This window comes from Mastomys coucha, unplaced genomic scaffold (genome assembly GCF_008632895.1).
Source record: "Mastomys coucha isolate ucsf_1 unplaced genomic scaffold, UCSF_Mcou_1 pScaffold22, whole genome shotgun sequence".
Lineage (NCBI taxonomy): Eukaryota > Metazoa > Chordata > Mammalia > Rodentia > Muridae > Mastomys > Mastomys coucha.
The window spans coordinates 178,858,285-178,874,154 of NW_022196905.1; the positions used below are offsets into that span (position 1 = coordinate 178,858,285).

Here is a 15,870-nt window from a genome sequence, read left to right on the forward strand (position 1 = left end):
TTTCTGAACCTTGTATTTTCATGTTGAACTTAGCAAAATATAGGAAATACATTAACGTCATTTTATCATAAAATCTCGCTAATCATTATGCACCACTAAAACTTTTATTCTCATTTTGAAATTTAATGCAAATGAAACAATGAAATTTTTCTTTTAGATGAATTAATTATTAGGTTATACTGATAAAGTAAACATTTATAAAAATAATTATTTTTGTAAGGTCCGTGCATTCTCAGAATGCTGGTTTCATACCACCAACGTTGGACTTTGAAGTACAATACTGCTTCAATTAAGTTCAGATTAACTTCTGTCACTGGTTCTCAACATTTATTTTTGTTATATGCTACTTATAAAATTGATGAATCCATGCATAAGGATGAAATAAACTAAAGTTTGCTTTTCAAAATTAAGTTGCTTGAAGCCAGGAGCCACATTAGATGATTTTTTTTTTATGTACAGACTATGAATTCAAAATAATAATGAATGCTTTGCCTTTCAGTAGGGCTGATTTACAAAGTATGCTTTATATTCAAAATTTACTTGACCCAGTTTCATAAATGAATCAGACTCAGTATGGACTAGTTTATTTTCTATTTGAGCTCTATACTCTACATAGCCAAAAGAGAAAGGCAAATGGAAACATTTAAATCTCATTGAGTTTATAATATAGGCATCATAATGTACCCACTTCTCTTCTTTCTCCCATGCATAACCATATGTAAATTACTACCTCTGTTATTAATTGAAATGGAAAATAAACACGATGTGCCCTCATTCTATAAACTGTTTGATTCCATGTGTGTTTCATTGCTCTGACTTAGGCTGCCCTTTGTGAAACTGTACATATGCTCTGAATAGCATTTCATAATACATCGAAGGTTTAATTGTTTTCTCATCCCTCCAATTGTGTGTATGTGTGTGTCTAGGTGTGTGTTAGACACAGTTTGCCAAGTCGGCTCTCTTCTATCTTGTGAGCCCCACAGATCTAATTTAGGTTCTCAGTCTTGGTGGTAAGTGTCCTTATTGCTGAGCTAACTTGCTGGCCCCAAATGCCTTTCTTCATCCTTCTCCTGCAGCACATGTGATATTTTAATGACTCTCATGTTTCAAATAGTATGTATTGTTTATGGATAGGTTTATGACAATTTTTTTCTAGTTTATTTTGTGAAAAAGAAATCTACTATTTGGAAGTTGTTTGAATTTGGGCAAAAATAACTAAATTTTTCTTTGCAAAGTCAGTGAAAGAAAATGTACTGCTGGGCTAAAACTAAGCATGAAAGATTCCATCTGAGAGGGACAATTTGTCAGAAAATTATGAGGAGGTGCAAAGAGAGGGCTATAATGGAAGCGGTCTTGCCACATTAACTAAATCATTCACTCTTGTAAACTCTGTTATAAATCCACATACCAGCAATGTAGTTGCCTGCTGCAGGCACTCACCCACAGAAGCAAAGTCCCTCTCCAGAAGGAGTCCTCCACCTCACTCCTTAAAGAGTTCTTTGGGCTATGCACTGAAGAATGATTCCAGCAAATGGAAACGACACTGGCAGAAAGTTTCCCGAAACTCCCCAATCCTTACTAACCTCTAGAGGGGTCTCATCACAGTCAATTAATACTCATCAGCATACCATTCAAGCTGTAAAAAACTTAGTCTGCAATTAGGATTAAATGTGCTTTCTGAAAAAAATCACTATATATCCTGCAGAGATAATACCAGTAAATGGCATAGGCTTCTGCATAAGTTGGACCTTCCTCTAAACTAAAAGTGTGTTGTAACTAGAGTTACTGAAGCATGATTTCCAAGCTAGGTTAAAAGACAGATGCAGCCGCTTGGATGTGGAATCAGGCACTCACAAGTGAGATGAGAGCCAGAGACAGGAGAATTGTTCAAAGGCTTGAGGGTCAGGTAGTCTGAACTATGCTGGCAGCAAAGAGGGCTCTACCTTAACAAAGTGGAAAGTGAGCATCATGTTTCTAGATCTGTCTTCTGACTTCCATAGCTCAAAGCACCTTGCATACACACACTCACACTTTGAAAAAGCTCCACAAGATTCTAACCCCTGAGATTTTGTAGAACTCATTTTTCTTCAGGCCTGTCCTTATCTTCCATAGAGCATTTGATGCGTTATATGTTGTGATACCAATAATCGCTAGTCTATGAAACATGGTGCTGCCAAATAAACAATGCTTGTTGAATCTGAGCTCCTGAAACCTTAAAATTTACTCTCATACTGTAAAGTATTATGGTCTATGGGCTATAATTCAGAGTACTCTAAAAATAATTTATAGTGCAATATTTCAACACAATAATAACGGTAGCTCTTTCATGTTCACAGGAACTGCATCCACCATGTGAACTAACTGTTGTTGCTATTGAAGTTGACAAGAAAGAAATCTTAGAAACTTGCAGTCTCCATAATTATAAGTTAATACATAAAGATATGAGTAAGGGACTTTAGATGATTCATCATGATGATATGAATAAATCTGAAAGGCATAAACCTTGTGAGAGGATTGGCCCATCCATCCTCAAATCAATAACAGATATCCAGCTTTAGGATAAAATACAATCAGCTCTAATTTATTTTCATAGGACTCAAAAGGCAGAGGTGGTAGAAGGGCCCAAAGATGTGCATTTTGATCATGTTAGCTTGCAAGTTATACAGTTTAATGTCGTCAAAATAGTTCTGACCCTTGACAGCATATCTGCTTCTCATAGTTTATATAATATTTTACCTATCTGACTGTACTGGCTGGGATTATCACAGAGAAAGAAGCTTCAGTTGAGGAGTGCCTCTATGAGATGTGGGGCCTTTTCTCAGTTAGTGATCAAGAGGGGAGGGCCCCTTGTGGGTGGTGCCATGCCTGGCCTGGTAGTCTTGGGTTCTATAAGAAAGCAAGCTGAGCAACTCAGGAGGAGCAATCCAGTAAGTAACATCCCTCCATGGCCTCTGCATCAGCTTTTGCTTCCTGATCTGCTTGAGTTCCAGTCCTGACTTCTTTTGGTGATGAATAGAAATGTGGAGATATAAGCTGAATAAACCCTTTCCTCCTCCCCAACTTGTTTCTTGTTCATGATGTTTGTGCAGGGATAGAAACCCCAACTAAGACAATGACCATTAGATTAGAATTATGTAAGGAATATGTATCAACTTTTAATAATATAAGTAAGGTTTTTCACTCATAAATGTTTCACATAAAACAACTTTAACACTACCAATGTATGGACTTAATATTTACTATTATATTTTACTGATAAGAAATTCTTCACATTGCAAAAACATTGACTTTAAACTTTTTATTTTATTTATTTATTTTTTTAAACAATAACAAAGATTTATTTTTGTTTGTTGGCAAGTTTTGTTTCTTATTTAGACAGAGTTTTTTTCAGACTGAAGATAACAATAACAGAGGCCCATTAACATCAAGGGCTGAGTACCAGTCAGCAATGGATTATCCTCATGTCCTACCAACATTTCTAAGTCATAGCACCTGTTGTGAGAACCTCTCCACATAGATAGAAGCTGCCAGTACCACTGGAAGAGCACTCGTCACAGCAGAAACAAGAGTCTAGCCACATCTCCAGCTCCCCAAGGGTCTGCTCAGGCTCCCTAGTGTGACTGGAGAGCTGCGCCCTTTTAACTACCCAGTGCAGAATTACAGGGGTTTCTAACTAGGAGCACATCGATTCATAGGGCAGTGTGTTTAGAAGTACTGCAGATGTTTCTAGTTAAGATTAGAGTGTTTCTAATTAGGATTAGAAACATCTAACAGGATGTTTCTAATTAGGATTGATTAGGATACTATCATGGGATAGTAAGTTCATAGATAGGGAGCCCTGAGACACTGGCTCTTTCCAGTGCACAGTCTCCCAGGTACTGTGAGGTCAATATCATTATCAGCACTTCACAGTTGAAGAATCTTGGAACTCTTGAGTAGTTCAAACTCATCCTGCTAAGCAGTTAGCCATGACCTCTGAGTGCAAAGTTCATGATGTCTACCCCTTTGAACATCACCAGAATCAACTAGATAAGCCTTTATTTATTTATTCATATGCTTTCATAGAAATTCTTTTGTCTTCCCTGGATTATCTTACTCTCAGCCAAATGAAGAAGTATTCACTTAATTCAAGTTATCTATCCTATATCTCTCAGGATTGGTCAGAAGAATAAAAGCAATAGTAATATCTAACCAATGCAAACTGTTGGTGTGAAGTAATTTTATTTTATTTCTTTTTTTTTTTTTTTTTTTTTTTTTTTTTTTTTTTTTTTTGGTTATTCAAGACAGGGTTTCTCTGTGTAGCCCTGGCTGTCCTGGAACTCACTCTGTAGACCAGGTTAGCCTTGAACTCAGAAATCCACCTGCCTCTGCCTCTCAAGTGCTGGGATTAAAGGCGTGTGCCACCACCGCCCGGCTAGTAATTTTATTTCTTACTTGTGATTTACTCAACAACTTAGTGCAGTATGTAATAACTTTATATCTATCCCATAAAGGATAAATTTAAGCTACAATTTAAATAAGTGTAACATGGGAAATAAATAAATAAGAATGAAAGACCAGGTTCTAAATAGTTTGCAATTTGGAGTAGATTTTCTAATATAATTTTCTATTTATATTTTACTCTGAAAAGGTAAAAGTGTTAAATCTGCAATCTACCTGGAACATAAACTGGTTCTTTTTAAATCATAAATGTTCAGTCAGATATTGACTCTAGATGTCTGTCCCAGACCCAATGTAATGCACTTAGACTAGATTTAGTGCACTCTACTACGAATGGAACAGATGACAATGTCAGAAAAGATCAGTATAGTTAGATGAGCAGTCATTATTTATCCAATACAACATGTTAAACCCTATCACAGGGATAAGCTGTATGATTTTTAAAGGTAGTAACATGCATTTACAGAAAGAGAGAGAAAAACAGATAGAAATAATGAAAGTCTTCATGAAATAGGGCATCTGATCTGGGGTTTATTTAAGGTGGGTTTATTTGGTTATTGTCTTTAAAAGGTTAAATTATCAATAATAAAAAAATAATCACCTTTGGAAGAAAACTTGGCATTAAATTTCAAAGTTCTTATCATTGTAATTTAGCCACAGGATTTAGTGACGTTGGTATTTGTGTACATACCATCAATAGTGGTCCTTGAGGAGGTTTGTAGGATCATTGTTTGTAATGGGAAATTAAACACCCAAACATCAAAATTACAGAGTAAACAGATTGTTAAGTAGATGAATAAACAAAGGAAATTTATGTTAAGAAATTTAAAACAGTAAAGGAATTTTTCATCCCTACAAGGTGATAAGAGCTTTGTGTTCCACTAAGGCTGTATTTGGTATAGAGGTTACAAAACAGTACAATAAAAACAAACTAAGTATATAAGTGTGACAAGGAGAAAAGAGGAGTAAAACAAAACAATAACAATAACCATAACAACAAAACAATTATAGTTGTTTTATATTTAAACGTCCCATATATCTGCCTTTGTCTGTATATGCTAGATATAAAGATCAAAAATAAAAGAAAATAGAAAAATTTTCAAGGCTCTGCCAATCTGCCTTCATTGGGCTCTGTCTCAAGTGAAGGAGCTAGAGGAAGGATTCAGGGAATTATGGGGTCTGCAGTCCCATAGAAGGAGCAACAATATGAACTAACGAGTACACCCAAAGCTCCCAGGGACTAAACCATCAACCAGAGAGTACACATGGTAGGACTCATGGCTCCAGCTGCATGTGGAGTAGAAGATGGCCTTGTTGGTCATCAATGGGAGGAGAGGACCTTGGTCCTGTGAAAGTTCTATTCCAGTGTAGGGGAATGCCAGGGCCAGTAAGCAGGAGAGAGTAGGTTGGTGAGCAGGGGGAGGGGGAAAGGAGTAGGGTTTTTTTTTTTTTCCAGAGGGAAAACCAGGAAAGGGGAGGACATTTGAAATGTAATAAAGAAAATATCTAATTCCAAAAAAAAAAAAAAGGAAAGAAAATTTCACTTTAAAAGTGATTTGATTTAAAGACTATGGGTGATAAGGTTTGAAAGGACAGTATAGTGTGAACATATTGTAAGTATAGTTAGCCTTATCAGGTAGATTGATGAGAGCATTAAAAGTTATCACTAGGCTAATAATGAAGATTAAAGATCATGGGTCTCAAGAATGACATGAAAAAATATGGTACTTTAACACTGCTTGAAAAATAAAACACAAAATTTTAATTCAGAGTATATTTTTATAAATAAATATGAGCTTCTCTATCATAACGTTCATGATTATTTATTCACTTTTACCTAGTGGAAGGAATTTGTATTCATATTATTTCCAAAAAAATTGTTATTTATTATTGATAATCCATGCATCTATATCATAATTATATGTATACATATGAACACATTCATCCTCATTTACTTTCATAACTTGCCCCATACCTCCTACTAGCTACTCCACACATCTAATAAAAAAATCATACTGCAGTAGATGTACATCAACAACTTTTATTATCACTCTTATTAAAACGAGTACAACATGGTCACATACATTTCAGTTTTTGAGTACAAAACTGAGATACTTATAATAGGATATGAACCAAGAAGAGCATTGTCTCAAGTGAAAGACTATATAGAGGGACTTACTAAACGCTCTCATTTATACTGAACTACAAATACATATCATTAATTAAGTGTTGCCAACAAATCCTCTTGTAGCTGGGTTCTACTTATCATGGGAAAAAGAGCTCCAGATTTTCCTTTTAACTCAGTCCTACCTTATCCATTCTTATAACCAGGAAATTATTCTTATATCTCTCCTGAGCTTTTCAACCTGCAGTTTTAACTAATTTCCTTTTCTTGGCTTTCTACTACCAGGTATCTCAATAGCAGAATAATTTTATTCGTCAGAAAATGAGAACCTGGATGTCTCATCAATCACAATCACATTCAGCATGTGCAGCGGAAGTCAATGGGAGGGAAGAACAGAGGGCCAGGAAAGCGAAGAAAAATAAGTTGTAGTGGTGGATGAGGAACTGGGTGTAGCCACTGGAGGGTCCCAGATGCCAGGAAATTGAGAGGCTCCTGGGACCCAACTGGGACTACTTTAGCAGATATGCACAGGGAAGGGGAGATAGAACCTGTAGAGACCACCTCCACTAAATAGGCAATGCCTCCAGTCGAGGGGTGCTGCCACCCACCCACTTCAACGTTTTTAACCCAGAACTGATCCTTTCCAAGGAAAGAAAGGGACAAAAAACTGGAGCAGAGATTGAAGGGAGGGTCTTCCGGGGACCGCCCCACCTAGTGATCCATCCTGTCTTCAAACACCAATCTCTAACACTTGTTGCGGTTGCCAAGAGGTAGTTGCTTGACAGGAACCTGGTGTGGCTGTTCCCTGGGAGGTTCTGCCTGCACCTGACCAATGTAGATGCGGATGCTTCGTTCCAACCATCAGACTGAGTTTGAGGATCCCAGTGGGGAAGCAGCCAGAAGGACTGGAGGAGTGGAGGGGGATTGCAACCCCATAGGATGAACAATGTCAACTGGCCGGACCACCCAGTGTTCCCAGAGACTAGACTTCCAACCAAGGAGAGTACACAGAGGGCTCCAGGGCTCCAGATACATATGTAGCCTATATAAGACATCAATGAGAAGGAGGCTCTGGTCCTGTGGAGGTTTGATGCCCCAGATAGGGGACGCTAGAGCGGTGGGGCAGGAGTGGGTGGATGAGTGGGGAAACACCCTCATAGAGGAAAAGAGGAAGGAGAGAGGGCAGATGTGTGATGGGGGGTAATTGTGAAGGGGGATATCACTTGAGACACAAATGAATGGAATGATTAATTAAAAAATAGAAAGGCTCTATTCCTCTGTTGAAGGGCATCTGGGTTCTATCCAGCTTCTGGATATTATAAATAAGGCTGCTATGAACATATTGGATCATGTGATAAATAAGGCTGCTATGAACATATTGGATCATGTGATAAATAAGGCTGCTATGAACATATTTGATCATGTGACAAATAAGGCTGCTATGAACATATTGGAGCATGTGTCTTTGTCATATGTTGGAGTATCTTCTGGGTATATGCCCAGGAGTGCTATAGTTGGGTCCTCAGGTAATACTATATTAAATTTTCTGAGGAACCACTAGACTAGTTTTGAGAGTGGTTGTACCAGCTTGTAATCCCACTAACAATGGAGGAGTGTTCCTCTTTCTCCACATCCTCACCAGCATCTTCTGCCACCTGAATTTTTGATCTTAGCTATTCTGACTGGTGTGAGGTATAATCTCAGGGTTGTTTTGATTTGCTTTTTCCTGATGACTAAGGATGTTGAACATTTCTGTAGGTGCTTCTCAACCATTCTGTATTCCTCACTTGAGAAGTCTTTGTTTAGCTTTGTACCCCATTTTTAATGGTTATTTGGTTCTCAGAGTTCCCAGGGACTAAATCACCAACCAAAGAGTACACATGGAGAGACCCATGGCTCCAGTTGTATATGTAAGCAGAGGATAACCTTGTCAGGCATCAATGGGAGGAGAGGCCCTTGGTCTTGTGAAGGCTTGATGCTCTAGCATAGGAGAATACTAGGGTGTGGAGGCTAAAGTGGGTGGGTAGGTGGATGGGGGACACCCACATAGAAGCAGGGGAGAAAGGGTAGGATGGGGGCTTCCTGGGGGGAACCGGGGAAAGGGATAATATTAAAAATGTTAATAAAGAAAATATCCAATAAAAAAAAGAAAACTAATTTTAAAAAACAGAAAGGAAAAAAGCCAAAATAATGGAATTTAAGCATCATTACTAAAACATGTTGTCAGTCTAGTATGCTGAAAACACAATAATTTGAGAACAATAACATGCCTACTTTGTTCAAATAAAGGATGCTAAAGCCTGTTTATTCCCATGCATTGGATGGTAACACTTATGATGAAAATAAAATATGTTTTATGTAGACAAATTAAGGTTCCCCAAATAATTTCCATAGCTCTGTCCCTTGTCAAAATATAAGAACTAATGTCTGGAATGCTCTGAGTAAAGAAATTCACTCATGATGTACTAGTAAAACCATAAGATTTATTTTTATTGCTTTATGTAAGAGGGTTCCAAATTAGTTCAGAGTTTCAACTGTATTTAACTTAGTCTATTCTATTTAAAACTGCAATAATACTCAATGACTGAAGTAATTCCGAATTTCTCTGAAAATTATCAATACCTATATTGCAGTAGAATGTTAACTAGAAATATTCTGATGCAATCAAAGCTTCATTTGCATGAGACTATATACAAATAGTTCAGTAGTTTAAAAAAGAGCAGTGTTATCTGAGTATAGTTAAAATCAAGGTTTAAATAGGAGATGAGCCAGACGATGGTAGCGCACGCCTTTAACCCCAGCGCTTGGGAGACAAAGGCAGGTAGATTTCTGAGTTCGAAGCCAGCCTGGTCTACAGAGTGAGTACCAGGACAGCCAGGACAAAACAGAGAAACCCTGTCTTGAAAAACCAAAAAAAAAAAAAAAAAAAAAAAAAAAAAAAAAAAAAAGGAGATGAAGGGAAACGCAACAAATAAAAATAAAACCATGATTTTAAAAAAAGAACACTATCACTTTTTATTCACCCCATGACTATGTCAGCATATGCTGGCATTTGCATTTGGGACAGTGGGGGCTCAAATTATGTAGCTCCATGGGTGACAGTAACCCCAAGGCTTACAAGAATTCTGGAAACACAGGTGATGCTTTCAATTACATCTCAAGAATGGCTTTATAAACCTTGGTGTCAGCATGGGGCGATGTCCTTGGGAGTGTGAGGCATGCAGCCATATAATTATGTGGTTACTACACTTTCTAATTAATTTAAATACATTTTAGAAGCTAACCTGGCTTGAAGCTAGACATTCCCACAATGTGCTTCCCTGGATAGAAGCCAACTTTTCCTGACTGAGCTGATGTATTCTTTCATAAACTTTTGACAGATGACTTTTGAGATAAGAAACCAAAACTATTGAAACTGTAATAGTTAAAATATTTATTTATTAAAATATATTAAGTTGTTTTGTTAGTTCTAATCAGTTTGTGGGGGAAATACTCATACCTACACAGGAATTATATTGTATTAACATTTTGATTTAAACATTTTAATAGTAAAAGAAAACACTTTGTTCTGGTACCCTAACTTGTGCATGCTATATGGATAAATATTTTTATAAATATAAATTATGTATATTACATTTGTATAAAATGTATTTACATTATATTTAAATAATGTGTTTGTTTTTATGTGGTTTGGAATTATTAAGAAGAATGTAAATGGTATCATTAGCATATACTAGTTTAGCTAGAACTTGAGGAAAGTTTCTTAAGAGGTAAGAATACGTCCCTCACTATTGTAATAAATCAATGAATGATGCAACTATCAGGAAACATACAAACAGAGCACAGAATACATACTCTGTACCCAAATATACCCAAAGGGTAAGAGAAACTGTGCCAGCGATTGAAACATAGTGAGCTTTCGAACCATTACCAGTGACTCTGCTAACAAACTTTAGCTTTATACCTTAACTCCTGCAGGGCTATTTACTGCTCTGATCCAGGATCGTAGACACTAAACTATTTCTAAAATGTTTTTTATGTTTTTGTTTGCTTTCTTTTTAAGAATGATGACACGTGAACTTTCTGTTTGCTCAGGTCTTCTGTTTATATTTTCTGTCTACTTTTCAGTATCAGAAATGTTTGAGAGCAAGTGGAACCATTTCTGGGAACATTTTTTCTCATGAATATAGTTTCTTTGACTGTGATTTAAACACTTTGTTTCTCTTGATTGGAAAAGCAGGTGACCTGCCCACATGGGCTCCTTCTGCATTATGTGTGCTGAATGCTACACTGTGACTTGTAGCTTAGCTCACTTCCACTCCAGGATTCTGTTTCAGGGTAGAATATTGAATTTACAAAGTTAGAAAGAAAATATTTTTTTGTTAATTTTTGTTGTTGCTGTTGTTAAATTAGTATCCAGTAGAGTTAAAATCATAAACAATGTGCTCCACACATGGAATTCAACAAAATCATCAAGGCAACTTTAGATTTATCATTGAAAACGCAAAGTGTAAGAATAAGAAGTGTGTAAGTAGCAAGATGCCTATGTGACTGTAAAGATCCTGAGCTGTGTGAGCAAAGACACAATTGAGTGTCTTTATAGCCCCCAAAATTCTACACTATGTACTATATTTGTAAAAGGAAAACATACACAGATGTATACATTTCATATCATTCTGTAAATGTTCTACAAGTGGCTTTCCTTTGTCTGTCACAGTACTAGATGCCTAAGAATTAAAGCATGGGCACTAACCAACTGTGGTCTGAAAGAATCTGCCATTTAAAAGAACTATTTAATAAAAGAAGCCATTCTTATTTTATTATATAAAAAAGAGGACTTGAAATGTAAAAGCCTTAAGTTTGAAAATATGAAGTGGGCTAAGCTTGACTCTTCTTTTATTTTTCTTTTTAAGTTTTATTGCAGTATGATGAGAAAAGTTACATGATTTTAATTTATCTGAATTTGTTTACATTTAATAACATATTTTAAGTAAATAGAATTGAATCACATTCTTGTTTTACTTTTGTAACCCAACTCCTCCCGGAGACTCCCCTTTCAATACCTACAATATCTTTTTTATCATATCCCTTAAAATTTATAAAATATTATAACAATAAAAGTGAGTATTATAAAAGTTGTTTGATATAAAACAAAAATCAATTTAACAGTCTTATGTAGATGCTTGTCTACAGCAATACTGAAAATACAAACGTTTTTCTCAATGTAAATTTTAAATAACAAACATATTAACTGTATATTTCAAAAATAATACATCGCTACTAATATTTTCTTAAGTGAACATAAATATATAAGGTGTTTTTGTTTGTTTGTGTTGCATTTAGTAGAGCTTAAGATCTTGGCTCTTACTGTGGTAACTTGATATGAGTTACAAACCTCATAAGCTTGACTCTCCTAACACAATGAGTTTTTCTTATATAAGTCAAACATGGATTTATCATACATGTTCATTAATTTGAATTCAAACTTTCCAATACATTCCAGAGTCATAGTGCTATTAATCTATTAATTATTATAAAATAATTTTATTTCCAGACTATTTATGTTTTATATTTTATATACCAAGCACAAGTTCTGAAAGAAGTGGATGACCTTTGATGGCAGTTATGCTTCATGATTTATACATCACTAGAATGTGTTCAGGGTTATATGATGAATAAAGATAAATATGAAATCATGAACTATATCAAGAATAATCCAAAGCTGTTATATAGTACAACATTAAAATCTAAAAAACATAATTTTTAGATGTTCAAGTGTAACAAGCCTTGAATAATGTTTATTTTATAAGTAATAACTAAGTTAATTATGAATCAAGGTACTGTTCTATTTTAATGTAAATTTTCCACTCTTAAGTGACAGGAAGATTATCATATGCACATCATAACTAAATATATTAAAAGAAATTCTGCAGTAAAATCTATGGTCACTTTGGCGAGTTAAAGTATATACTTAGAAAAAGTGAATTGAATCATTTACTTTAAAAATAATAATAAAGTTAGACTATCTTTAATCCCAAAGCAATAAAGGTAAAATCGTGGTGGTACTTACCACAGTGAAATTCATAACCTTCAATATCCATATTGTCATGGCTAAGTTAACTATCATGGTAACCAACAGCAGAAGGACAAAGAAGTATAAGCACCTCTTTCGCCATCCGTAAATCCCCACGGGGTAGAGTTGTGCATTTTCAGGTCTCGGCAGGTTGTTCTGCTGTGTGGCTAGTATGTATTGTTCTCGAGTCATCTGGATAGAGAGAGAGAAAGGCAGAAAGAGAACAAGATAGAAGAAAGGGGACAGGAGAGAGGAGCGTAGGAGGATGGGATCATGTTGGAAAGGAAGAAAAAGATGCAGAGAGATAGAAAGTGTTTGAGGTAGAGAAAGTAGAAAGGAGAGTGAGGATAAAAAGTTTAGAAAGGAGAAGAGGAGGATGGAAGCAAGGTAGAGATGAGGGATGAAAGGAAGGTGTAAAGAGGAGAAAAACAAGAGAAGTGAGTACACATGAAGGGAGGGAGAGGGAGAGAAAGGTGAACAGGGAGATGGAGGAGAGAGAAAAAAGACAGAGAAACAGAGGAAGGAAGGGAGGGAGGGAGGGAGGAAGAGAGAGATTAAAAAATAAAACCAATCCTTAGTTTTTTATTTAAATTGTATAAAACTCCTCAGAAAAAAAATGCCCAGAGAATACTTTCAAATTTTCATTGTCAGTGTTACTGACACAGAGTTTTAGTTGGTTCTTCCAATGACACACACTATTTCCAGGCAAGCCTTTTTAATTCCAATAAAGTGTCTATGGAGACTCAGATGTGAGTCCTGGTGCTAGGCATCTTCATTCCTAGGCACTCCCGAGCTTTTATTCTTTTCTCTGAAAACATACCATATATATTGGTTAGTGTATACCTTGAAAATAGTGTCTTTTCAGGAAATTACAGAAGGAAAAATAATTATAATCTAGAGCATACAGTATGAATTTATGATTATCTATTTTCTAAGTTTCCTGCTTTTATATAAATAATTGTTTTTATAACTCCTCAATTCCCTGTACCACTTGCCCCTCTTCCTGACAACTGTCTCCCAGCAATTCCACATCCAAATTTTTCTCTATGGCTGGAATAATGCAGCTTTAGCCATCTCAGCAGACAGAGCTCTAAAGGACTAGAGTCACATGGAAACTAAGCCAAACTTGAGAGATTAACTTCTTGTCTGGTCACACTGGCAAATACCTTTGGTTCCTAGGGTCAATACAAAAATGACAAATAAAATAGATATATTTTTAATTCATCTTTAAGTTTCATTCTCATCCAAAATACTTAGGAGAGAAAGTACATTTTTTAAGATTTATTTTTTTATGTATGTGAGTATACTGTAGCTGTCTTCAGACACACCAGAACAGAATATCATATCACATTATAGATGGTTGTGAGCCAACATGTGGAAGCTGAGAATTGAACTCAGGTCCTCTGGAAGAGGAGTCAGTGCTCTTAACTGCTGAGCCATCACACCAGCCCTGCAAGTATTTTTTTTTTTAATTCTGAAATTTTTCTGGATTTGTGATGTTTGTCTTTATGAATCAACACCAAACACAAACTTTATGTGTATTTTCAATACACTTAATATATATGATAAGAAAGCAGACAAAGCCATGTGTAGTGCCCGTGAACTTTGACTAAGACCACAGACAATGAGGTGTAGAGTTTCCCACCTTCTTTACTCTATTGACACCAACATGATCAATTTGTGATATTTGTCCAATAGTACAGAAATAAAGATCATTTCCATTTCCTGCAAGACAGTTTTACCATACCCCGATGGTCCTCTGACTAATTACTATCTATCTTCTTTTTGTAAGATGAATTCAATGCTTTCAATCCTCCAATTCTCTTAGCAACTTGAACCAGTTTAGATCTTCTTTGTTTGATTTGTGGTGCTTAAGTTTTGCATCACATCTCACATATTCAAAAATAATTAGAATCCATACAAAGCCTAATGTTTCTTAGTTACATAAATCATTGCATCTGCCCTCTTAGATCAAGATATTGATGTCTCTGAATAAGGTAAATTGATCTAAGTCCCTCTGTCTGTAACTCAGAGCAAAACTCTTTTATATGGGAAATTTGTAATTTCTCCAATTAAAAGAATCACCTTTAAAATATAATAATTTACCAGGTGGTGGTGGCTTAGTCCCATCACTTGGGAGGCAGAGGCAGGTGGATTTCTGAGTTAGAGGCCAGCCTGGTCTACAGAGTGAGTTCCAGGACAGCCAGGACTACACAGAGAAGCCCTGTCTCGAAAAAAATAATACCAAAAAAAATGTAATAATTTTATCAAATTGCCATCAAGGCATTTAAAGGTTAAATCAAAGATATCTGGGCCAATCAGACTATATTTTCTGAGTTTTCAAATATTTCATTCAAAAGTATAAAAATGTTTCTAATGTAATTAATTTTGTCTCCCGTATAGCATAGGTTTTAAAAATCAGAAGAGAATGGTTAATCAAGTGTAACTTAACATAACTTATGACTATTCGTGTAACCCTGGGAAATTCATAGTGTCTTGAGCTGAATGAGAAACAAATTAGAACAATGAAGTCCACTTGTTACTGATTCAGAAAAATAGAGGACTACAGAAGGGGAAAATCATCTAGGATAGTAAAATCCTGGGGATTAACTAAATAGTCTAACCTATGTAAAAGGGAAATTAAAGTTTTTATGTAGGACACCAGAATTGGAAACAGTAGTAGAAATGGCAAAGAGTATTCTTAGATTAGTCAATAGTTTCATGAATTGACATTGATGTGCAGGGTTAGTTAATGATTTTTAGACATTTAAGGATTTAATATACTATGAAAGTACAATAAGCACACAGAAAAAAACATGTCAAAAATAACATGGTTAAGGACAATAATTATAATATTACAATACAAATTTCAATCTGTATGTATGATATAATATTAGAGTTGATACCAAATAATAATCATTTTAAAAATGATAAACTCTTAAAACAGAAACAGAATGCCTCACAAAGATGTAACAGGGGATTCTAAAATCATGTCTTGTAAGAGAGGTTAATGCTCTGTGAGAATTTTCAGAACATAGAATACAGTACAAATAAAATTTAAAGAAAAATTGGCAGATTTTGAGAAATAAAAGGAATAAACACATCAGTTTCTACATGAGGATGTGGAGCCAGTCAGGCTTTGGAGGAGAAACTTGGTATAAGTCCAAGTTCACATGCAGGACCGTATATAGAAAAAGAAGATTAGAAAAAGTAATACAGGAGCAATTTTCAA

The 15,870-nt window shown here is 35.5% G+C and overlaps 1 protein-coding gene across 2 annotated transcripts in view; it reads right to left on the reverse strand.

Moving 5' to 3' along the window:
* Window positions 1–15,870, reverse strand: part of Sgcz (sarcoglycan zeta) — a 1,052,781-nt gene that overhangs the window by 378,637 nt on the left and 658,274 nt on the right. For both annotated transcript variants that reach the window (XM_031339561.1, XM_031339560.1), the window contains exon 2: window positions 12,636–12,830. In XM_031339561.1, the coding sequence (XP_031195421.1) occupies window positions 12,636–12,830 (195 nt within the window). The remainder of the gene's footprint in view (window positions 1–12,635; window positions 12,831–15,870) is intronic.